Source organism: Phasianus colchicus, chromosome 25 (assembly GCF_987193195.1).
Source record: "Phasianus colchicus chromosome 25, bPhaCol1.hap1.1, whole genome shotgun sequence".
NCBI classification, from domain to species: domain Eukaryota; kingdom Metazoa; phylum Chordata; class Aves; order Galliformes; family Phasianidae; genus Phasianus; species Phasianus colchicus.
In genome coordinates, this window is record NC_143460.1 from 2890307 (window position 1) to 2915045 (window position 24739).

At 42.6% G+C, this 24739-nt stretch overlaps 2 protein-coding genes and 1 long non-coding RNA gene across 6 annotated transcripts in view; 1 reads left to right on the top strand and 2 right to left on the bottom strand.

Moving 5' to 3' along the window:
• Nucleotides 1-10702, top strand: part of KCND3 (potassium voltage-gated channel subfamily D member 3) — a 94192-nt gene extending 83490 nt beyond the window's left edge. For 3 of the 4 annotated variants that reach the window (XM_090124411.1, XM_090124410.1, XM_090124412.1), the window contains exons 5-8: nucleotides 3488-3580; nucleotides 6110-6166; nucleotides 7122-7369; nucleotides 9626-10702. In XM_090124411.1, coding sequence (XP_089980537.1) covers nucleotides 3488-3580; nucleotides 6110-6166; nucleotides 7122-7369; nucleotides 9626-9830 — 603 coding nt within the window. In that variant the 3' untranslated portion in view covers nucleotides 9831-10702. The remainder of the gene's footprint in view (nucleotides 1-3487; nucleotides 3581-6109; nucleotides 6167-7121; nucleotides 7370-9625) is intronic. The other variant, XM_090124413.1, reaches the window with a different exon arrangement.
• LOC149915038 (uncharacterized) overlaps nucleotides 1-13555 on the bottom strand; it is an 82564-nt gene extending 69009 nt beyond the window's left edge. Inside the window, exon 1 of the long non-coding RNA XR_016459834.1 lies at nucleotides 13401-13555. This is a non-coding gene — a long non-coding RNA (uncharacterized LOC149915038). The remainder of the gene's footprint in view (nucleotides 1-13400) is intronic.
• A 3988-nt stretch (nucleotides 13556-17543) lies between these two features.
• On the bottom strand, nucleotides 17544-24182 carry DDX20 (DEAD-box helicase 20). The gene is made up of 11 exons (XM_031605943.2): nucleotides 23969-24182; nucleotides 23798-23892; nucleotides 22604-22772; nucleotides 22181-22295; nucleotides 21957-22099; nucleotides 21566-21704; nucleotides 21180-21238; nucleotides 20424-20506; nucleotides 19660-19765; nucleotides 19473-19574; nucleotides 17544-18782 (listed from the first exon to the last, which is right to left on the bottom strand). Exons 1-11 carry the CDS (start codon nucleotides 24144-24146, stop codon nucleotides 17668-17670), a joined length of 2304 nt encoding a protein of 767 aa, XP_031461803.2. The 5' UTR covers nucleotides 24147-24182; the 3' UTR covers nucleotides 17544-17667.
• Nucleotides 24183-24739: the final 557 nt, after the last annotated feature.

Consider the following 24739-nt stretch of genomic DNA (forward strand, 5'->3'; position numbering starts at 1 on the left):
TTCCACTACAGAAGATTCTTAGTTGTAAAAGATCTTAATTCTCACTTCAGCTCCACAGGGCAAGATTTTATGTCCTTTCATTTTATGGCAAGAGAACAAACTATTCTTAAGAGAGAACAAAAAGTGAATGACAACGTAACCCAGACAGCCACATACTTAAGCTGCAAAAACATGAAGGAATGTGACTTCTGTAGTTGCTGTATGAGAAGCCAAAATATTATCTACATTCTGTGCATAACCCTCAGCCAAATTAGCATCCAACTGCTTTGCTGATCAGGTACACATCCCATCCTGATCCCTTGCCCAGGACTTGTGCTAGCTGTGATGGCCTTACGTGGCCATACTGCCATAGGGCTGCTTTGTTACCCAGCAATAATTCCAACTGCAGTTGTTATATGGTCACAGCTAGATAGCAGCCCTTCCTTCATTAGCAATCATGGAATACCACAATCTAGGTATGATTTCTTCACACAGTCACCCTGCAGTCTGACACCTCGAGGGTTTGACCTAGAGAAAAACCAAACATCTGCCTTGCCCTGAAACATACCCTGGCTGTGACTCTGCAGTCTAAGTAATGAACTGGGGAAAGAAAGGCTGTTCAAGATTCCAGAACACGTGCCGCAATTTCCTTTCATTAGCACAGAATGAACGCACTGACACCATCTTTCGAGGGAACAGCATGTCTTCAGCTTGTGGCCTTCCATCAGAGCAACGAACGCATGAAGGAAAGGACTGATCCAAGGACAGCAGCAGGAGGAAGTTCTGCTGCTAGCAAGAACACAGACTCTTGCTTCAGAAGCATGGATTTGTAGCATTTTGCATTTGCTATCTAGACACAGAGTACTCAGAGCTTTCTCTTCTCATTTAGAGAGCTTTTTAGTGGGCTTTATGTCAGAAGCACTGGAAGGACGGTGAGCTTCCCACGGCAGCAGCCTACATATCCTCTTAGCATTAATCTCCTTGTACAGCTAGCTGAAATTCCCTTTTAGCTAAAGAGCGAGGCTGCGTATATCCTAGGAACAGTAAGTTGTGGGGTCCTGTTCCTTTCCACAAGGATCTCCTAAGCCACAGATAAGCATTACGGTCACTCCCACTGCATGGACAGCCTAAGCACAACCAGCTCATCTCAGTACACCAGAGTCCAATTCTGGGTGCTGAAGCACAAAGTAGACAGTAAAATAGAAGGATCTTCGATATCAGAACCAATGCTACAGTGTGTTTTAGTCTCCATCGGAGCAACCAACAGCTCATGAATGCCTTTCAAGAACAAACCGAATAGGAGCTGGCATCAAACCCTTGTAAATTTAGCACCCCAGCTCAAACAGGAAGCCATCCTCCCCTCCCATCACAGAAGACTTTTCTAATGAAGACTTTTCTAATGAAGACACAGATTTTGTTTGCCTGCAGAAACGTGGGCACCAATAAACGCAACCTCTGTAGGTATACAGTGCTCATAGTAGTATCAAAACGTCAACTGTTTCTGCAGCACTTGGCATCGCTGTTCAAGGGGCAATACTTCTTGCAGACACCAGGCTGCCTTTAATGGTTTCTGTTTCTGAAAGCACTGCTCTGGCTGAAGAAAGGAGAAAAAAAGATAAGGAAGAATCATACTCAATGATACTACGCTTTATTCTTGGTCGCTGCCATCCCTTGATCCATTTCCATCAGTGGCAAGATTGTTCTTGTAATGGAAGACAAAGGAAGAGACTGAACTTTGCTACCAAAATCTGACATTTGGCTTCCTTCTTCTGTCAGGGATCGGAAAGCTTTATTGAGGATTTGCTTGAGACAAAGATGCTTTTGCAATATGTGCTTTTCCACTCTCATTTTCCAGTGTTTTAGTGCAGCCTCATATTTGCTTTAGGGCTTACAAGGACCTCTTTGGGAGATATTCCAACACAGACTTAGCAGAGTCAGTAATCTCAGCAGGGCAGGAACAGGACCTGCTTGATTTGTTGGTTCACCAGGAGAACTGTTAATAAGAAAAAATTGAACTGATTTTTTTTCTTAGGCTATTCCTAAAAATACTTATGGGAACGCTCAACCTTCCAAAACAACAGCAACAAAAAAATCCATAACCTGCTAAAGAAGCATTCCTATAGGAATCTATTAATTCCGTGCACAGCGAGTCAGCTTTATAAATGCACCAATTCAGCTCTGTTTTGGCATCTGTCAAAGACAGAATTTTTCCTTCACTTAAGGATCACAAAACCATCCAGGAAACCGCATCCAGAACACGTGTTTGTGGTGAATCAGTGGGACACATGGGTGTAGTTAAAAGCAATGCCTTAAGCACAGCTGAATTTGACCCCCTTGAGAGCAACAGACAAGGCTTGGCGCTCCTGCTAAGATGCTCTGCTGCATCTCCCATCCCACCTGTTTTCTCTCCCAGCAGCAGAATGCTGCTGTTTTTGTCTGAGCAGGGACTGAAGCCACGCACACCCATTTTTGACTTTCAGATTCAGGCACTGCAGGAGACACCAGGCAACTCTTACTTAGGGAGCACAGGGAAACATTTCACAGCATCTAATTGCCATTTTCATGCATTTAATTGTCTTTGAAAATGCTACTCATCAAAGACTTGCTCAGATTGATGTGTCACGAAGCCACAATGAATTTTAACACTGGGGAGTTTAAATGGTGGCAGTAAAAGAATATCCTTAAGAACCCAGATCTTAAATCTGCCACTGCAGAACAGAGGCAGTGAGAAAAATAATCCTGGCTCTTCAGCATCGCAGACACTCTCTAAACAACCCATCTCTTGCTTCCATTTCTGAGGTGTATCTGATCACAGTGGAAGTGACAGATGCTGCACTTTGAACACAAGCATCTGACTGTGGATCAGAAGCACAGAGCGCTGCTGCTCCCCCCACACCCAGCTGACTCAGTTTGCCCATCTACTGCTGCTCTGACGAACGATCCTAAACATTACGTGCACACTCAACTCCAGCTCTCAACCTCTCATCCACGTCTATTTCAGATCTTTCTAGCAGATCAAGCCCCTCAGCTTAACAGAGATTGCTCCGAGATCCATAGCTTATCCTAAGCACTGCTAACATCAGGGCTGAGCTGTCCTTTCCCCAAATTCCTGCAAGCACACAGCCTTGATGCCAAAGCTGAGCCCTCAGGACCTGCTACCAGCCTCCCCCAACACACCAAGGCATTGCTTCTTTTTTCTCTTTAGCTTCTGTTTCCAGGGGCTTCACATCACCTACCTGCAGCACTTCCAAGGCTTCCTCTGTAGCTACAGAATAACTAGAAACACACTGGTTTGAATCAGAGCTCGTTTGCTCACCTGAGCTTACAAGCCAGGAGGAAAAAAAAAAGAAAAAAGATGTTATCTCATGAGATTCATGAGAAAAACCCGAGAGAAGACAACATGGAAATTGTTATCTTTATCCCTGTGAAAGCTGATGCTGGTGGTTCTTTTTGTGATTTCACACCTGGTTTGGGTTTTTGTTCCCCCCTCTTTTTTCTGCCTCTTTAGGGATCCACTGAAGATGAACAGCACACGACTAAAGGCACCTCCTTAATTGAAAGCCAACATCACCACCTGCTGCACTGCCTGGAAAAAACAACTGTAAGTAGCAACACAACCCTTTCTACATCTTACAGCCCTTGTGCCCAACCCAGGCTCCACGCAGGAAAGATGTGCACGCAGTATGTTCTGAACTGGTCCTCCATAGGACGTAAAATATGGACCTACAAACTGTGCCAGAGCAGATTGATGCTCAGGTTCCCAAGAACGCTCTGCCATGGATTAAATGCATTTAGATTTCATTATCTTTAAGTTAATAAATCACTGTACACAGGGATAAGGACGTGATGTCTGCTACTCCCCAGGCACCCACACCAGTACAAGGTTAATAGCAGGTCGCTCAGTTCACCTGAATGCAAATCACCTTTCAGCAATTGGTTAGGAAGATCCTGCAAACGAAGTGCATACTAAGTTCCATTTTTTCAGTGCTTCCTAAAAAGAAAAACACTGTGTTTGTCTCGTGCTGTCGGTCACACATCATATCTATTTGTTGCTTGTGCTAATTAATAACTCTGGACAGTTCTGCTGTCTTAATTGGAGGAAGCTGCTGTCAGTGCAACCAAACTACATGTGGTCTTCAGTGCCAACAGAAGACCGAGTTGGAAAAAATAACCTTTAGCCCTTTAACATGGAGCAGAGCAGAAGGGTTGAAAGGTTGCACGTGTTTTTTCTCACTACAGTTCTGGTTACGAGAGAAGCTAATTTATCTCAAAGCCAATCGAGCAGTTTCTCTGACAATGACTTTTCAGTTTGTGTCATGCAATGTGCTGAGAGAGAACTTCGTTTCTCACGAGGTTATTCTGTATGCAGAAGCCTCTTGGAGCATTTCAGATGTTTATCTGGTACATGTGTTTTACTTGCAGGTTTATATAAAAGGTTATGCAGTAAAGGCACACATAGTGATTCATTCTAGAAAGAATGAAGAGAGGTTAACATTTGAAATATTCATGACTTTTTCCTATCTGCATCCATCATCAAACGTACTTTTGATTTCTGACTTGCAAGAGCTTTCTTTTAGATAAATCACCTCCACTTCCATAGTTTGGCTTATGCTGGAACATCACTTAGGCTTCAGCGATACACTGGAAGAAGATGTCTGGTTAATTACAGTGACCTGCTGAGTACAGCTGGGTTATCACACCGAGCTCTGAAGGTCACCATTCTAAGGACTGTGAACTGATTCTTCCTGTATCAATGACTATTGGATTCATTTGATAAGACTCATCTTGCCTCTGTTTCTAGCAATTCTGGATGTTCTATATAACAAGCAGATATTTCACAATCTGACTCTTCAGTTTAGAGCTTCTTGCTTAAAGGCTCTGCTGCTGTGACCCACATTTCACATGAATACTTCCATTTGAGAACTTTAACAAACTGCCCGAGGCAAACAGGAGCTGGCAACCATCCCTGCCCCAGGGTCTGCCCTCATGAGGCACTGACCTTGCAAAGCCTTACAGACATTCTGACCTCTGCGTGGGGTGGAGGACATCTCATGGAACTGCATGAGTCACTCTACTGCTAACAAGCCAGCTAGGCTGCTGGAAGTAACGCAGCCAAAGCATATCCTCATTTGTGGATGTGTCAGTCTACCATAGTAACGAAGCCTCCAGCACACAGGCCTGCTCAGACAGCGAGTCCCAGTGGTCCAAAATGTTTCAAACATTTCTTTTTTTTTAATTATTATTTCCTGCAAAGAACGGCAATAAGAAATCCCACAGCCGGTTTGGATTCTGAAGTTATCAATCCAAACGTTTCAAATCAGCTCCTGTTGAAATCCTAAAATTCACACAGCCTAATGAGAAACCACGCCATGCTTCTCCCCCTGAAGCATTAAACTGTAGGAAAAGAATTTTTAAACACTGAAGAGTCATTTTGTGACGAAGTTGCAGGAATGGAATGATTGCAAACTTGTTTCAATGGGCAATTCACCTCTCCCCAGAGTAGGCAGAAAGATCCCTCAGGTGCATTATTTACTGTCATGGCATCTCCAGCCTCGTGAGCATACAGTCTTACAACTGAATGTCTCAGAAATCTGGTGTAAATGATGACAAAGTGACTCTAAATTACTTGCAGCTGCCTTCATAAAGGCTACTTTGTCATATTAGTACAACAGATGGAGTTTGCTCAAAGAAAGAGTTTTCCATTCCTTCTGATCCCTGGATTGAACGTGGATATTCCCAGGCCATATTTTCTCCAAATGCTGAATGCAGTCTTTCAACCCAAACCTTTCACCTGTGTTTCCACAGAGCACAACCAAAACTCAAATCCATTGGAGATCCAATGGCAGTGCAATTCCAATTGGCTACCTGAGAATCAGAAGCTGAAACTTTGTTCTCCTTTGGCTCTTAAAGCATCAAAACAAGAAATTTGTTATCAGAAACGTGAGAAGGAAGGAACAAAGGGGTCTGATTCAAGCAAGGTTTGGCAAAGAGAAGGTCCAGTTGCCCATTCAAACTTGAACAAGCCGGCTGGAATGCTGAGACAACATTTGCAGTGCTGGCACTAAATTTCTGAATGCCGGAATGGACAATCAAATGTGTTTTTATCTTTTGTTGGCATGTTGTCCCGTAGGGATTGTCCTATCTTGTGGATGATCCCCTGTTATCTGTACGAACTTCCACCATCAAGGTATTTCCTTTTTAATTCAATTTGTTTTCTCTATGATCTATGTGATGTGTCTTGAGAGCGTTGGCTTCCTTTCTCGTTCCTGGTCTTTGGGAGTTTGTGCACGTGGCTCTTCCTGCTTCCCAGTGCTCGTTTCCTTTGAGAGTTGTTAGTTGCTCCAGTGAAAACGGGTGGCTGCTTTCACCATGGTTGCTGTTGTTTCCCATCCTTCCTGATGCTGACAGGGGCTGGATAAAGTACGTACTGGATAAAGTATGTACGTTAGAAGAACTTGAGTGTTCATGTACGTGCGTGAGAGTTCTTTCTTTCAGGCTGTGTTGTCCCTTAGCACAAAAACTCCTTACAGATGCAGCTTTATGAATTCCCTTCCTTCCTCTACATGCTTCCTGCTCTCAGCTGCCGTGTTTATTTCCACTCAGTTAATAGCAGCTCCTAACGAACTGCAGGTATGCTTTGCACCAATACAAGCCCCATCCTGTAAATAGTATATAGGTAAGATGGTCCTCCCAACCCAATGTGATCCAGTCCCCATGCACAAAAAGAAAAAAAAAATCCTGAACCTCCTCATCTCTGGGGTTTAATAATTGCATAGCACTGCATACCACCACTTCCAGAAGCCAGATACAAAAATAACAGGAAAATTAGACAATATGTTAACCAGCTCAGGCTGCGTAAGTGAGGCAGCACTGACAGACTGTCATGCTTCTGTCGTTGGAGCAGTTTCTCTTATTCCCCTACTGACGCAGGACAGCAAAGTCTTTTCTTGGTTGCAGTGAGCAGTTATTCATTTTCAGATCTGCCTATTGCAAATAGTTTCAGGCACAGGCAGAGAGCATCTCACAAAGACAAGGGTCTGATCCCATCGACCTAGCAAAAGGTGCTGTTGAAAACAACCTGCTGCTGGGTCACAGCTGTTACTGCTACCAGAGAGTAATGGCACTGTTCTTTTCCCTGCCAGAACCACGAGTTCATAGACGAGCAACTGTTCGAGCAGAACTGCATGGAGAGCTCAATGCAAAACTACCCATCTTCTCGGAGCCCCTCCTTATCAAGTCACCACGGCCTGACCACCTCTTGCTGTTCTCGCCGTAACAAGAAGACCACGCACCTTCCCAACTCCAGTGTGCCAGCCACCCGCCTCCGCAGCATGCAGGAGCTCAGCACCATCCACATCCAGTGCAGTGAGCAGCCCTCACTTACTACCAGGTATGGTCTGTAGGCTCTCAGTGCTGCTGCGTGCGACCTCCTCGGGTACGTTACTCAAAAGTATGTTTGAGCAAGTTGTAGAGAGCTGTTTTCCAGCTGAGCAGAAGGGTCTGAGCTAGAAACATCTTCGTCTTCCTGCCTCTAATGATAGCCCAAGGAAAGCGGTTCATAACTTTCCTCTATAACTGCTCTGGGGGGAACCAAGTGAAAGCTAGACTCTATAGCAGCTCTTTCTGACCGGACTAAACATAGAAGAATCAATTTCAGTCTATGAAAGGCTAATTGCACAGGCAGGAGCCAGCAGTTGCCAGCTCTGAGCTAGACACCAGTGGTGGAGGACCACACTGCAGCCCAGCTCCCAGCCAGCCCAGTGCTGGAGCAGGCAAGGACAACCAGCTGAACACACTGACTCAGTCCACCAGGGACACTCAGTTCACTCATTTTCATTACCCAGGTCTGAATCACACCTGAGAAACAAATAAGGAGAAACTCCATAATAGTGTCTTAATGGCTTTCACCTAAGGAGGTGTTTAGTAACAGAGGCACAGAAACTTCTCTTTTGATAGAAAATTTTGAAATAGCATCATTTTACACGGTTTTTACTTGCTGAAAAACCATTTCCTCACTATACATCTCTCACAATTACAAAATGACTTGCTGCAACACAATGGAAAGCACAGCAACGACGTCAAAACAGCAAAGTCCCTTGCTCAATGGCTTGCTCAAATACAACAGCCATTAGCACAAAAAAACAAAGGAAAGAAACCACTTACCTTTAGAAGACCTCAGGCACACACAGATCTCCAGCAAGATCCCCTTGCCTCCACTGCCAACCCTTAAATGAGGTCTGGGAAGGGGTGGATCCCAGCTCCATCCCTTCTGGTCACCCAGGTGCACTGTATTGCATGCACCTGAGCCCCCCTGGGTTGGCCCTGCCTTCCCACCAGGTGCTCCATCACTGCTTCAGGCCATGATTAGCATCTCCACTACACTTAATAAATTCCCTCAGCCCATCAGGGTTCTTGAGCACTGGGCTGTTTGTGAACCTACTGTTTTTCCCCTCCCCACTCTTATCACAGGGATCTGGAAATTGAAACAAAGATGCCTTTAGGGCAAAAAGCAGATACTTCATACCAGGTAGAAGTAATAAAGGTATTCCAGAGAATGCATTATGAATGAATAAGCACAGAACAAGTCTTCGGCTGCTGCAGTTTAAAAATGACAGCAGTTTAAACCAGCACCTGAAACAGTAATTCAGGGGAATGAGAACCTATCCCATGTGGGTGCTGTGTGATGCCAGTGATTATATTTTAAATGTCAACACTGCTGTTTCACTTGCTTACCAAACCGTGAAAGAACAGGCAGGAAAAGTCATCAAAAAAAACCTCTGAGTTGTTTTTCACGTGGGATGCAACTCACTGGGTGAGCTTTAGAGGCATGCAATGCACTGGGTGTGTGCTTACCACTGACAGAACCTCCCAGTCCTTAATGCTGTCCCACTCTCTGCTTATGACTGAGGCAGCCAGGGAGCAGAATGGGTTCTGTGGTGTTCCTGGGATGCTTGAGAGATCAAAAAACATCCTCTTGGTGACTCACTTGGTGAGATAACAACAGCAATAGCTTTCCAACTGGGAGCTTTGTATTTTAAAAGGACAGGCCTTGTGTTTCAAATGAACATGTTGGGCTGGTAATAGCAGACTCCAGTAGCTGTGCAGATGCACAGAAATCAACCTATCATTTTCACTCCGTAATTAATTATAGGATGCAATTGATGCAGATCTAATAAGAATGCTCCCAGCTGCCAGATCCTTGAAACTACCACAGAGATGAAAAAAAAATAGAAAAGATCAAGGGACAGCAATTTTAAAAGAGGCATTCGGAAAGCAAGGAAGACAACATCTCTTTCTCAGAAAGAACTACCTGTGCTCCGAAAAGATGGAGCGCACTGTATGGTGTGTTTAGATATCCTCTTAATTATACATTGAATGTATATACAAGAATGAAATGGAAACACGAAACAATCTGCCCTGTGAAAAGCTGTACCTAACCATGAGGAGTATTAAATAAGCTTAGTGTAAAGTAGGCAAAAATGAACAGCACCTGGCAGGGACCTGGGGGAGCATTTAAGTGGATTCGTATGAGTATTCCGGTGCCCTTCTTTCAGAGGAATAAGGCATTGCTTGAGAATAAACACCATTCCTCTCCTCTCTGCTGCCTGGTTTTTAAAAGGGCCAAACCACTAAATCTGTTTTCCAGTCGTTCCAGTCTCAACATGAAATCAGATGATGGGCTGCGACCGAACTGCAAAGCCGCCCAGATAACCACAGCCATCATCAGCATCCCCACGCCGCCGGCGCTCACACCAGAAGGTGAGAGCAGACCTCCACCCAGCAGCCCTGGCCACTCCACGAACATTTCTACCACCACCACAAGCAACATAGTCAAGGTCTCTGCCTTGTAAGATGTCTCATGCACGGAAGGCGGCTGAAAGACCGGTGCCCCTCTCCCTCCACACCTCCATGTTCCTTTCTTGCTGCAAATCGTGCCTGGATGGATGAACCTGCTGGCTGGTCGTTGGGTTAGCGATGGAGACCCAACGAGGCAGCTTTCTTCAGACTCAAGGACATGCTGTGGGACTGAGGAAGGATAAGGAGAGGGAGGAAGAGCCTTGTTAACAGTAAAACCCACGTGGAGAGCGCGTTGTGCTGTGGGACAGGGCAGAAAGCACCTGTGGAGGCTGAAGGGAAAGAACCGTCGTGGCAACAAGAGAGTAATAAAGAAAATAGAAATATAACACTGTGTATCGCAGCACCTTTTTAAAGGTTTTTAATGGATAATATTTATTCATGAGGAAATGACTGAAAAAGGTGAAAAACAATGGATTTTGTGAATTTTTTTTTTTCTTCATGGAGCAGAACCTTTAAGCCAACCAAAACTTCACATTTTTTTTTTTTTTCTTTTATAGGAAAAGATTTAGACAAAGAAGCCACCTGTCACAGAAACCTATCCCCATCCCTGTGTGTGTGTGAGTGCGAGTGTGCAGCAGAGCCACGTCAGAGCAGCACTGCATTTCAAAGGGTAGAGCATGCTGTCATCACTGGGTGCACAGTAGGAAAAACACAAACATGTGCCAGCACATACGTGCACACACACACACACAACTACTTCACCCTGGATGGCATTCTTTATTTAGACACTTTTGTATCCGCCTTTTAAGTCAATACAGTGCAATTGCAAACAGTGTGTTTGTCTGCTAATTATTGTCTGTGAAAACATATTTGTGACAAGAAACAAACAAACAAAAAGGCTGCAGTAGAGTTTTAGTCCCACATGGGTATCTGCTTTCTATTTTTGTTATCACTTACTTGTAAGATGTGACTAGACTACCACTTCTGTATTTTTAAAAAGGAAAAAAAAAAAATAGGATTTTTTTTTTAATACTGTACACACAAATGGCAAAGAATGAGAAAACACTGAACTCAGCTGCATCAAGCATTATTAAGTCTGACAGAGGTTTCTTGTAATGTATGCCCATGCATTTTTATTTTTGTTTTCTATATACTGAATTTCTTTGCTAGCACTGAACATACAACCCATTGTAAATAGTAGCCAAATAACATCTGGATCTATACTTGATAATAATTAACCCCAGAGCCAAATATCTTGCATGGACAGAGAGGTATTTGGCTTTTTCACAGTCTAGGTGCTCCAGTTGTCTCATCAATGACTTCTGGGTTGCACTGATTTTGGGGGTAGATTAGGTTAGCAATTTTAGTTTCCCATTCCCAGCGCAGGATGTACAGCATGCACCCACCAGAGAAGTGGGAGCAGCACTGGATTTTGGAAAGCATTTGATAAAATGTGCTACAGACAGCATTTTCTTTTCTCAATTCTACAGTTGGTTTGAGAAAATTCATGTACTTCTAGGCAACCAAAACCTGTAAGTAACACTGTGTGGTACTGCCCCCTGATAGGAAGCTAATCCAGTTAGCTAAGGTGTGGTCAGTCCTAACCCCTCTTTCTAAGCTCTTTCTAGGAATGTTTTGTTATCAGGAAATCTGTGGTCCCAAATCATAACTCATTTTCCCCTCTAAGAGTAACAACATTTCTTTTCTTCCATTCTGCCTTTCCCAAGTCCCTTTCCATACAAAGCATGAAGGGCAGAATGCGAACACATCACGCACCCCTCGTTCCCTGAGCCCCTCCTGTCATCCACTGCCTGGCTAATTATTGTGGTTATGCACAACATCCTTCAAGGCCCAATCCACACCCCCACAGATGGCAACCAACCCAGTCCCCGACAGCCTGCAATAGAATAGATTTCAACTACCTTGTTTCTGAACAGTGATTTTACCAGCACTACAGAGCTCACAACTCCGAGCACGTCTGAGGCTGATTCAGCAAAGGGATGCCTTTTTTGGTTGGTTTTTATTTTTTTTTTAACATCTGTCATAACCTATCCTGACGTAATATTGATATACACATATGCATACACGTATAAATAAATGCAGACACATACACGTATAGATAAATAGACCTACATGCTGACTTAGACAAGCTAGCAAGCTGCTTTGTTAGCACTCCTAAGCTGTTAGTCTATGAAGTAGACGGCTCATGCATTGACTCAATACCTTCCTTAGGAACCTCCAACATTCTAGGAATATTAGGGCTGTGGCAAAGCCTTCAGTAGCTGCATCAGCTTATAGTCATTGACCCCGGTGCTGTAATATGTTACCCAAAACTACCTTCAGTCCTGTTTTAAATGATTAAAGTGCTCTGCCTTCGCTGCTTCCTGTAGGAGGTTATACTGCAGTTAATCTTACCATGATTGAATTTTTCTTGATGTTTTAATTTAATCTTCCTTTGCTTTATTGAATTTCATTATTTGTCATCATATCTGCTCCCCATCTGAACACCCTCAGCCTTGTAGATCAGAGGCCTCGCTCTCCACCACTTTCCACCTCGCAATCTCATTTACACTGGCACAGAATGAGCATTAAATGCCACCGTGTGGACAGGGTACAGTGTTCCTTCCAATGCACAGGAGTAAACAATTGCAAAGAGACAGGGACTCAGCAGGGATTCTCAGTGCTGCCTTTCTTTTTCTCGATTCACTACGGAGTGGTAAATGGGACACCAGCTCTGTTCATCCATTTCTTGATCTGTAAATAGCAATCACAGCAACCCCTGCCTAAAGCACAACTGGTGGATTTCATTGTTATCGATCAAATGCTTTCAAAAAAAAAAAAATCAACATTTTTAAAGAGGTTACATCAGAAGGAGGAAAGCCAGTCCTTGGGTTTCTGGCTGGCTGCTATGTCCCAGTTGAAGGCAGCACCATCCTTGCTCAAAAAGATTTGCCTTGCCTCTTCTACCATTAACTCAGCACATGCTGCCCAACGCAGACAGTACTCAGCACAGACTTTCAGAGGACAAAGACAGGCAGAATGAAGGAAGTCTGAGCCTAGAGGAATAGGGCTAAAAATATTTTTAATTGAGACATTAGCTCCCTTTATAGGCCGATTTGAAGCAGAATGAGTAATGCTTCCAAAAGCACTTAAAAACATGCTTGTACAAAACCTCCCTGGATTGCCCAACACAGCTATATCCTCATTATGGGAGCACTGTGCATTCATTGAAACAGCAAAGACAAGAATCTATCGCCAGCATATCAGTGGTTGGTAGGGCATGACATAACATCCCTCAAATGAAATGCAGGGAAGAGGCATTTGCACACAAGAGCATGGGAACTGTACAACAGCTACTTTTTCCTACAGTGAAAGGAAGCAATTAGCTTTACTGAACTGCAGGGCTCTTCGTAGTCTTTAAATAGCAACGTATAAAGCATTGCTGTGATAAAGCCAAGTCAATCCTGTAAATTCCTAGACCAGAACTTTAGCAGAAGGACTCGAGTCATTCTCTCCAGTGGTTCCCATTATTGTCCTGCCTTACCTGCATCGCTCTCCCCACTACCATGCATGCCCAGGGCCAAACTCATACACTGCTATGGATACAAAAAAAAAGCACATACCCCTGCAATCCTTATCATTCCTGATGCTTATGGAAGGGGGGGAGTCTTCAGTTGTGGGCTGCCTCCAGGAGGAGTATCCAGAAACACAGATAGGTTCCAGTCCTGATACCTTTCTGAAAGGTAGAACACAGTCTGATCAGTGGGACTGCTCAGCAAAAAGGCAACAGAACATTAGCAGTTCATTGTGAAAACCTTACCCCTCCCCCTCTAATTTCTTGCAAAATTTTATTTTTCTTTTTTTTCATAAAGAAAGAAAAACGATAAAAACAAATTGTTTGCACGTAAAGCAAGTAGAAGGGGATTGTTTTTTCCAGTCTTTTGTAAAGCAATACTAAAAATGTTACAGAAGCAACACCTTTGTCTAAGCATTTTGCTTCTTTTCAAAACCATCTTCTGAGGGAAAAGTATTTCCACAGATTTTCAGCGTATTCTATAGGTTCACCCTCATCCCACCTGGCACTGCATTGCTAATAGGAGGAAATACACCCAACTGGCAAAGAATGATGAGAAGCACCTTTCCCATCTGGACTTTAACTTCTGCCTATTCATTCCAAAATCCAATTTTTCCTTCAAAATCCCCACTAGCAGAAGATCCTTCCCTGCAATATATCACACTGCTTTCTGCACATTTCAAATTCTCCATGGAAAGGGCTCCCACTGCTTTCCTGCAGAGCTTATTCCAGACTAATACATCTCAATGGCAAAGAGTTTTCCCTTGCTGTTCAGCCATAGTTCTTATTCTCCCTTCCTTTATTACCATTATACTCTTTCATACCTTTTAAAATTATTCTCTTTTCCAGAGGGTGAGAAAGCTACCTTTTTAATGTCAATAATTATCATTGTACAAACATAATGGAAAAAGGTAAACTAAGTAACACACATGGCTTTAGTGTGGGATAAATAATACGTAATTCAAACTGAAACCTCACAGAATTACATTCCTCTTCAGTTTCCAGAAATAGTAAATTTGAATCAAAGCTATTTGCTTCACTTGAAATAGTTGATAATATGCTGCAAACCAGCACCTATCATTCCAGATTAGACAGCCTTAGGGATGTGCATCAATACCAGCTAAGGGAAGCAAAGTTTCTCCCAGTATTTGGCTTTTTTTAGTACAGAGGTCATAAACGTGCTGTAGCTTACATATATTACAAATTGGACTTGGTACATTAAAAATCAGCTTTAATTTATGGGTTACAAGCTCCCTTGTTTTAATACGTTATTTATGTCAAACAGCCACAGAGCTACAAAGTCAGCAGTCATGGATGGCTTACAAACAGCAACAGCTTTGAAATGAAGACTTCATTCTGCTTTTAATATTCGATAAATAACACGCCTCTCCCACATAACTTACCAATGAAATCTATCCTAATTAAAGATTATAACCATTTAAAAAAGACTTTCTACAACACATGAAGCAACTGCGCTAGCTAACTTGAGTTTTTAGCCTTCGTGTTTCTGGATGCTATAAATGCTCTTACAAAGGTTTTATACTTTGAAAACTTTAAAAGCAAACACAATGCAGTGTGCATACTGATTGGAGCAGGAGAGTTAGCCTCAGGAACCTATGTTCTATTCTTCATTGTCTTGATGAATCACTAAACGATGTCGAAGAAGTCATCTCACCTCTCTTTGCCAATTTTACAAGAAATAGATGAAGCTCAGTTCACAAAACCTCCAGAACACCAGAGAGAAAACCGGAGAAAGCATACCAGAAAAGTACTGCTACTATTGTCAGAATGCAAAAAAAAAACACTGTGCCAGAAAAAATCATGGGTGGATCGTTCAAAAGACCAGGTGACAAAGACCTCGAGAAAATTCCTTCCTGAGTTTTGATCTCAGCCAATAGTCTGTTACTTTCATATGTATATGTGTGCACGTGTTTACTTTTGGTTTCAATTAAAACTAGTGCTAGTCACAGGAGGTTACACAGCTGCATGGGTGAGGAGTTCACCTTATCCCATGTTCTTCTCAGTTCTGTCACAGCCATGACTGGGAGCTCCTAAAGGCTCCTTGGACCAATGAGGTGTCTGACAAAACGCGGGTGATGGTATATTTTTGATAAATTAATAAGGCATTCCAATAGTATTTCTTTAGGAGTTTTATGTTATGAGAAGCTCTCGACCTTATTATTTTCTATTTTCGTACTATAAGTGGGCTTTGCTTACAAACATCAGAGGACAGATACAAAATGTACCGTATACAACTGCAGGTAGCTTCATTTGAGAACAACTTTCTAGAAGAACCAAGTTTCCTGTTGTCTTCTTTTGGAATTGTAGTGCATATGTTGAAACTTGTATATCATTTACAGTATTGAGTCTTGTGCCACTGCTGTACCTGATGTATCCAATCTGGATTAAACAGAGTATGTGCCACAAATACCAAGATGATGCTGTAGATTTCTTACAAAGAATTTTGGGAGTTCTTTGGAGAGCGCTGGGTGATGATCTCAGCAATCTGAGTTGCAATGAAACACTAATAAGTCTTACTTCAGCAAGAGTTGACAAGAACAGTGAGATAAGAGATGCTGCAGGACAGCATTAAAGCACATACCTAAGGGAGACTTTACCAGCTACCTCCTTTTGATTGTTAAGACCTGCAGCAATCTTCATGTTGGAAACAAGAACAAAACACTCAGATCATGCAGATGTGATGCAGGAGAGCCCTCTTGCTGTGGTAGTTTGTTGTGGTACAGTGGAGTACGGCAGAGGAAGGAAAAGACAAAAATAGTCCTGAGTTAACAGTTAAAAGCACACATTATGCCTTTCCTTTCAAAGGCACTCTGGTCTTGGGAGTTCCTGTTAGGTCAAGGCTAACAATCTGTATTTCAGATGGGTCAGTTTGTTTCAGATGGAAATAAAAAAAAAAAACAGCATTGCTCTAATCTTGATTATACTAGGAAGAATCGCTTAGAGGCATTTAAAAAAAATAATATTTAAAATTACTTACTATGTAAACTAACACCCAAGCAGCAGCTGCATTTACCTTTTCTTGTAGTAAAGCAAGACACCCACAAGGGGGAACCATTTCCCCAACTGAAAAAAGAGACAACAGGTGAATCTTTCTTAATTAACCCTCTGACTTCCTATGCCACTCATAAGCTAAAGCAATCCTGAGGTTCTTCTGACAGCCCAAAAGACACAGCATGAAATGCAGATATCCACAATTACACAAAACTGTTTAAAGTGCTGCCAGGGACACCAGGGATTTGCATGGGATTATTGCAACATTAAGAACTCTCACAAGCAACAAAATTTATTCACAGAAGTGTATTGTATTTCCCAAAATTGATTTGGAAGTAGCTAGAGGTGAGCAATCAAGTATCCTTGAAGACATTCATTTCACCAAATACAAGAAAAAGTCCTCCTTGGAAGTACAAGTCATAGCAGGTAGGAAATAGTGCTTTCACTGAAGGAATTCCAATCAATCTTACTCTGATCATGAAAAGAAAAAAAGCAGCAAATCACACACCTGCTCTGATGAACGTAGCAAAATCAATTGAACGAGCTACAGAGATCTGGTTCTGTGATCTCACACGTACTAAAAATGAAGTTCCAAAATGAGTGTGAAGTCAGTCTTGTGTCAATAGCCTAAGCCAGCCACTACTTTCATCTTGTCCTGCTTGCAGACAGCTACATAAAAAACAGGGCAACCAAAACAGGAAATACAAATTAGATTTAGAACTAACAGGTAATTTCCTTCTAATTAAATCTTTTCTGTAAGCATGGCAAGTCTGATACTGCTGCACTCTGAGGAAAGTAGCTGCACATCTCATACATAATTAAACCATCCCCGACTGCACAGCTTGCCATTCATCTAGCTCTAGAAATGTTATTTAAGCAGTGTTAATTAACTGCACTTAAATTAGCAATACAGGTATTGAGATGCAGGTTTTCGTCTGCTACTATCAACTGGTATATTACCAGTGCCTTCTGGTTAAGAATTACAAAGAGGATGATCTCTGACAATAAGCAAACTTCTGTAGCTTCACTGTGAATTCATCTTCAGCCAAAAGTCACAGGGAAGAAAATCACGTAGAGAAAGCTGGGCTTGTTTTGCATTTTCTCCTTACTGAGGTTTCTCACATGGAAGCAACTGACTCACCTTTTGTTTACTTAGTAATTTAAAGACTGCAACTGAACATTTAGTTGTCTGCCATTTCATTTTATTAACAACTGGTAACACCACTGCTGCAATGCATATAAAACATTTACCTAGACACATCCTGCTTATGAAAAAGACAGTTTACTCAAACAATGTCAGTACATTAATCACCACTTTCCAGCAGTTCCTGAAAGTAGACTGAGTTGACATAAGCATTCATCCACATCAAGTGTCTGTAACTTTTCCTGTAGTGAAAGTGAGAAACTGCAGCATAGTAGTTCTGCCATGCTTGATAGTAAGATTTCCAGTAGTCTTCATAAGTCCATGCCTCGTGAGGAAAGCCAGGAACACCATCATCCCAAGAGCCACAGGAGCAGTCATCTCCAGTTTTTCTTGGGGCAGGATTAGGGTACTGATGGGAATGTTTTTTCTTTTCTTTAGCATTTTGTTTCAGAGCTTTCTTTTTCACCTGATTTTGCTTTGGGGCTTGTGATAGCTCCTTCAGCTTCCCTGGCGTGGGACAAAAGCCTTTAAGACTCTGACAGGCAGTGGGGACAGCATTTTTTGCCTGCCTGTCTGAAAATGCTTCAAAGCATGAGTTATTTCCACTACTGTGAGAGGAAGCCCTTGAAGTGTATGAAGCATCACTGACATCAGACAGAACGTCATTTGCTACCGTGTCTCTATTATGTTCCACCTCTTTCCACTCTATACCACCATTTCTGGGGAGTTCACATTTATCTCCTGGGCCTGAATAGCTTCTTAAAATTTCAACATCTCTCTCCAACCCTTCTTTAATAAAGTATTCATAGTCTTCAACAAACTCTGAAAAGTTCCAAGGACTGTTCTGTTGGTCTTTGTAAGATGATAAGCATGGAATTCTGGGCAGATTTCTTTTTAAGGCTTCCTCATCTGGAACTTCTGTGTTACTCTGCCCAGCCACTCTGGAGACAGTTTCTACTTGACTCTTCTGCTCTGCATTGCAACTGGAGGTTTTGGAGTTTCTGCTGCTTTTTTCCACCTTGGCAGAATTTGTGTACTTTTTCACCTGCTTTTGTTCCAAAACATTTTTTGGCTTCTCTACAGAAGAACTACCAATTGGAAGATTAGAATGAGGCTGAGGTACCTTTGCAGAATTATTTTGGACAGGCTGAAGTACTGGTTCTTGTGGTTTAAGACACACAGTGTCAGAATTTACTGAAGCGCCTGTGTGTACAACAGGTTTGACTTCAACCTCCCCATCTTCAAACTGATCCATCATTCCAGGAGGAATAGGCTCTGCACAAAAGGGAAACAAGCAAGCACTCGATTAAGTGCATTTTTCCTTCTGGAATTCAAATAAGTACTGAAGTAATATGCAGATAAGATGTTAAGATATGTAAAATTAAAAGTGCAAACCAATGCCTTCACTTCTTGAAAAAGCTCAAATATAAAGAATGCTTTCTTCATAGGAGGCATCAGGAAGCTAATTAATACAGTACGTACTGCATTAGTGAACTATTTTTCATTTCCATTTTTAATCAGGTAAAAAATTGAAAAAGTTTTAAGAAGGTGAAGTGCTACAATTCTAGCAGAATATCATTCCTCTGCTGTGCTAGAAGGATCTTTGACTGTTTCTATTATTCTTTCCTTCTATTCTATCTTACAGTCTCGTAAGCCTCGCTGATAGGCTTAATACTAAGTTTCTGAAGTTCCAGGAGTTCTGTAGTTGCATAAGAAACAGCTGGATTTCAAGTTCCTATCTTCACCTACAGACATGCACTACAGACATTTTCTATTCCTTTGCATAATTACAGCAGTTACACAAGTGGTCACAAGCACTGAGGATAAAAATCCTGACTGTACCAAAGTTAGTTCAATTACAGCAAATATTCATGTCAAACAGCTGTTACCTGAAGTCTTGAATGAACAGCAGAAAGAAATCAATAGGGAAAAAATATACAGCTGCATTCACAGGACAGAACATACCAGGTAAAGGAAGAAGCCGTAGGTTACATTTCTGAGCAATTTTCATCATCATGTTTTCTTCCTCTCCACGGCAGCAGTATGTCACAGATAAGCCTAAAGTTCCTGTGGTAGAAAACAAAGTATAATCACCTAACTAGACCCAGAAGAACTGCTGCAACCTCAAGAAATCCATATGACTGTTTTTTACCAAAGCGCCCAGCTCTGCCAATACGATGCATGTATGTTTCCCAATCCACAGGGACATCCAGATTGATGACCAGATTCACTTTTTCAGCATCAATTCCACGAGATGTCTTGAGAAAACAAAGACAAAAGGGGATTCATATCTTTTCAAGGCCATTCAGTTGTTTATGTACTGCACCACATTTGCGAACAACTGCTCATGTAGTAACTCAAACTGTTGCAACACACTATAAAATCTACAATTTTCCACTGAGTTTACATGGAGAACAGACATCCTGCATTGGAATGTAGAAATTATGGATCACTTTTTTTCTTTTTGTACTGACAGTACAAACAAGCATGTTTCTTCCAAGCATCAAAATACCTGCCAGCAAGTTGTAACTTTTTTCATGATAGAACCACCAGCAGCCAACTGAAATACATCAACAGCAAAAAAAAAAAAAAAGGCTGAGTACTTCAAACATAACACTGCTCTATTTGAAACTGTACTGTGAGTATAGTGCATTAAGGAAAGCCTAATCTTTCCCACAGCTCCCACCCAAAGTAAACACACCTCTATTCCTATTCCTCTGAAATCTCTGCAAACTTCTGCCATTCAGCAGCAAAATTACAACTGTTTTTGGAACAGAAGGAGAATAGATGACAACTAAGTTTCAAACTTGAGCAGTGCTCAAATCAAATATTTTAATAACAAATTTATGTTCTAGTCAAATTAATTCTCTGAAATGGGTTTATTTGCAACAGGTACACTATGAAATAGTAACTCACCAAGTCTGTGGAAATCAGAACTCTACAGTGGAATTGCTTTAGTTTAGCCATAGCATCAAGCCTCTGGCTTTGGTTCATGCTGCCTAGGGGAAAAAAAACAAATGGCTTCAATGTTCAACAGTTTTATGCCTCTAAAACTCCTGGAAGACTCTACTTTATAAACTATAGATGACATGAGAGGCAAGCTTGAAACTTCCTCAAACATCAATTCTAAATGAGTAAATATAATAAGCAAGACAAGTTTGAAAATACATTAAAATTATCCATTTTGCTCATTTTAAAGAAGAAACTCACTACAGATACTTAAAGTGTTTGAATAACACAGACTTCAGACCAATTTTTATATCACCACCCATAAGCCATGAAAAGCTGCTGAATTAAAAATTGAGAGGAAGATTTCTAATGAACACTAAAAGCTAGCTGTTAGCTTTTTACAGAGAAAACAGAAATATTGAACTTAAATCTTTTTATCTGCATTCCCAAAAAATACAGCTTCGAGCTGCAAATATAGCCTTACCCTTAACAAACAGGACAACATTTGCCCAAGTATTCATAATGTGATTTTCAAACAAATTAGAAGGCTACAAGCTTCATCAATGCAAAAATTTAACTAATGTGGAAGTCTTAGAGACCCTAATGCTATTCAATTCAAGCAGAGGCCATGCAAATCACGCTTTTAAGATCAAGAGGTATTTTCTTATGTTAGGTCATATTTACACACAATTTCAACCAACAGAAAGCTCTGAACAGGCTTACCTGAGATGCACTCAGCAGGAAAGCCTCTGGATGTTAGTATTTCAGCTAGATGTTGAGCTCTAATAGAATATACACAATGAAAACAGTCATTAAGAGTGCACATATAACAGCCCGTGTACATTTCTTAATACAACACTGTTCTTTATAGGCAAAAATTCCACTACCATCTTATGGACAGTCCCTTCATAAATGAACAAGAGCAACAGATAACAGGACTCACTGTAATCTAATGTATGAGGTATTTCTGTGCTAAAGCTTTACTGTAACATTTCAGACTATTTCAACATTTCAGCTCTGTATTTCAGAAATTTGCATATTGCTTTGAGACCTTTATAAAAAGTGTTAAAAAAGATGTACAGAAGTTTATCCTTGAATGGATTTATTACCTGCTATGCAAATTTGAGAAGACTAACGCTTGATTAAATGGAATCTTGCTGAACAACTCTTGCAGGTGCTGGGTTTTTTCCTCAAATGTTTTATGTGGAAGTGGATGGGAATTCACGATTTTGTAATACTGCTTCAACCCTGAGCATGAAACCAAGACACCAAATTAAGGATTTCCATAAAAAGAAAAAAGGCTAGGCTGCTGTTTTAGCTGCTGTGACATGCTGACAAAGACTTTTAAATGCAAACACATCCACCGAATAAAATCTTACACAAGAGGTTTTTTCTTACATGAAAGAAACACAGAAAGAATCTGAAAATTGTGAAGACATGCCTTGGTCTCAGTACACTGTTCACAATCTATTGACAACATGATCAATAAACACAACTCACCAATGAGACTTGGATCAGTAGGATTCAACCTCACAAAAGTTGGCTCTCTCATGTACATTGTCAATGCGTTAGCTAATGACTCAGGGTAAGTAGCTGAAACAGCAAGCATCTGTTTATTGGCTGGCAGCGAAGAGTAAATCCAACTACGAGAGACAAAAATGAGAATGACTAACAAAAATTGATCTAATCTGCAGATAAATACAACGGGTAAGCATTTTTCTTACTTGATTTGCTCCTGAAAGCTGCCTTCTTCCAGAAGCTTGTCTGCTTCATCAAGAATAAAAAGCCGAATACTGGCAGTGTTCAAGTAGTCCAACTCTATGAGCTGCTTTATTCGACCTAGATATGAAGAAAAAAAGCAAACTGAGCTTCTCAAATATTAACTCCAAGTTTAAGCTAAAGAGAATCTAACCTGCCATTAACTAAGGATTGATTCTCAATGGTCACCTTGTAAAATTAATTTTAACCCTTAAAAAAAAATCCATATTTAGAAAAATCTCTCACTGAAAACACCAATTTGGTCTGAATGTTTTTGGCACTGCCCCTTTTTTAGTATTAAAGGAGAGATTCAAAGGAATCTAGACTTCAGAAGAACCAACTACTGTACTATCAAGTAACAGACAGCATTCAGTGAAGCATGCCCATACCTGGAGAGCCAACTGCTATGTGGCATTTCTTTAGTCTGACTTTGTCCTGGCTCAAAGGAGTCCCTCCAATGAAGACATGGCATTCCAAACCTTCCATTTTTATCCCAATTGTTGTGATAACAGCATGAATCTGCACAGCGATCTCTCGTGTGGGAGCCAAGATAAGAACCTGTGAGTAACAAACAGCTGTATTTGAAAGCCACACAAGTTTGCAAGATTGAAGCACATCAAGTTGTGATGATTTAGAATCATAGGATGGTTTGGGTTGGAAGGGACCTTTAAGATCATCTATCTAGTCCCCAACCCCCTGCTATAGGCAGGGACATTTCCACTAGCCCAGGTTGCTCACAGCCCCATCCAGCCTGGTCTTCCAGGGAGAGAACATCCTCAACCTCCCCTGTTCCAGTGTCTCACCACCCTCACAGTAAAGAATTTCTTCCCAATATCTAATCTAAATTTTCTCTATTCCAGTTTAAAGCCATTTCCCCTCCGCCCTTACAAAAATTCCCTCCCCAGCTTTCCCGTATGAACCCTCCAGGCTCTGGAAGGCTGCTATAGGGTCCTTTTGGAGCTTTTTGTTCTCCAGACTGAAAATCCCCAGCTCTCACAGCCTGTCCTCATCAGGGAGGTGTTCAAATTTCAAATACTGCTGTTTATATACAACTCACTAAGTGCCCAGACACTTATCCCAGTACAAGAAAGACACAGAGCTGTTCGAGAGGGTCCAGAAGAGAGCCACAAAGATGATCGGGGGCTGCAGCACCTCCCTACAAAGACAGGCTGAGGGAGCTGGGCTTGTTCAGCTGGAGAAAAGAAGGCTGGGGGTGAATCATTGCAGCCTTTCAGTACCTAAAGGGAGCCTACAAACAGGAGGGGAATCAACTCTTTGAAAGGGGAAATAACTGCAGGATGAGGGGAAATGGTTTGAAGTTGAGGGAGGGAAGATTGAGGTTGGATGTTAGGGGGAAGTTCTTTGCTATGAGAGTGGTGAGGTGGTGGAACAGCTGCCCAGAGAGGCTGTGGATGCCCCGTCCATCCCTGGAGGTGTTCAAGGTTGGATGGGGCCCTGGGCAGCCTGGTCCAGCATTAGGTGGGATGGTTGGTGGCCCTGCATGTGGCAGGGTGTTGGAGCTTCATGATCCTTGAGGTCCTTTCCAACCCTGGCCATTCTGTGATTCTGTTACCGGGGCTCACCTGTGTGGCCGTGCTGTCCAGCAGCAGCGCGTCCAAGGCGATGGTGGAGAAGACGCACGTTTTACCGGTTCCGGACTTTGCCTGCACGATGAGATCTGGAAGGAGCCCACACACGTCAGGGAGCACAGCTCCTCCAGCCCCGCTCCCGGCCCCGCGCGGCCCCCCACTCACCCAGCCCGCAGCGCCCCAGCGGGATGGCCTTCAGCTGGACGGGCGACGGCCTGTGGAACCCAGCCGCCTCCAGTCCTGCCAGCACCGGCGGCGACAGCAACAGCGAGCCGAAATCAGACGGGCCGCCGGGCAGCAGCACGTCGCGCGTGCGGAACCGGCCCTCAGCGGGCGCCGCCATCTTGCGAGCGGGAAGCGAGCGCGCACCGCATCTCGCGAGAAGTCCCTTCAGCCCGCGCCGCGCATGCGCTCTGTGAGCCCCCTTCGCCCGCCGCACCGCCAGGGGGCGCAACGGCTGCGGAGCCGCGCTGGGTTGGCGCGCTGTTTCTTGGCGGGCTGTGTTTACCTGTGTGCCCGCCCTGCCTACAAATAAAACAAAATAAAACCATGGTGCGGCTCTGCACTTCAGCCGAATCCAAATGTGTGAATGCGCTGTATGTGCATTACTCACTGCCCTCTGTAGAGCACTTGTTTTGAATCGTGGGTGTTTTTTTGCACATCAGTTTTATTGTCGCCGCGGTTCAGAGGCTCTGGATGTACGGCTTCCATGGATGGCAGTGGCAGCTGAAAGCTCTCAGTCATGGCTCACGCTGTACCAACACACACTGCTGTTGTCCTGACATCTCCTGGAAGCCTCAGTGTGCTGAAATGGCTTTGGGTGTGCCAAGGTCTCCATCGCGCCTCTGAAATTCCTCCTGTTTGCATTCCTTACAGGGAGGAAGACATGAAAGGAAAAGCGGCCCGGTCTGCTCTGCTGTTGTGTATCATTAGATG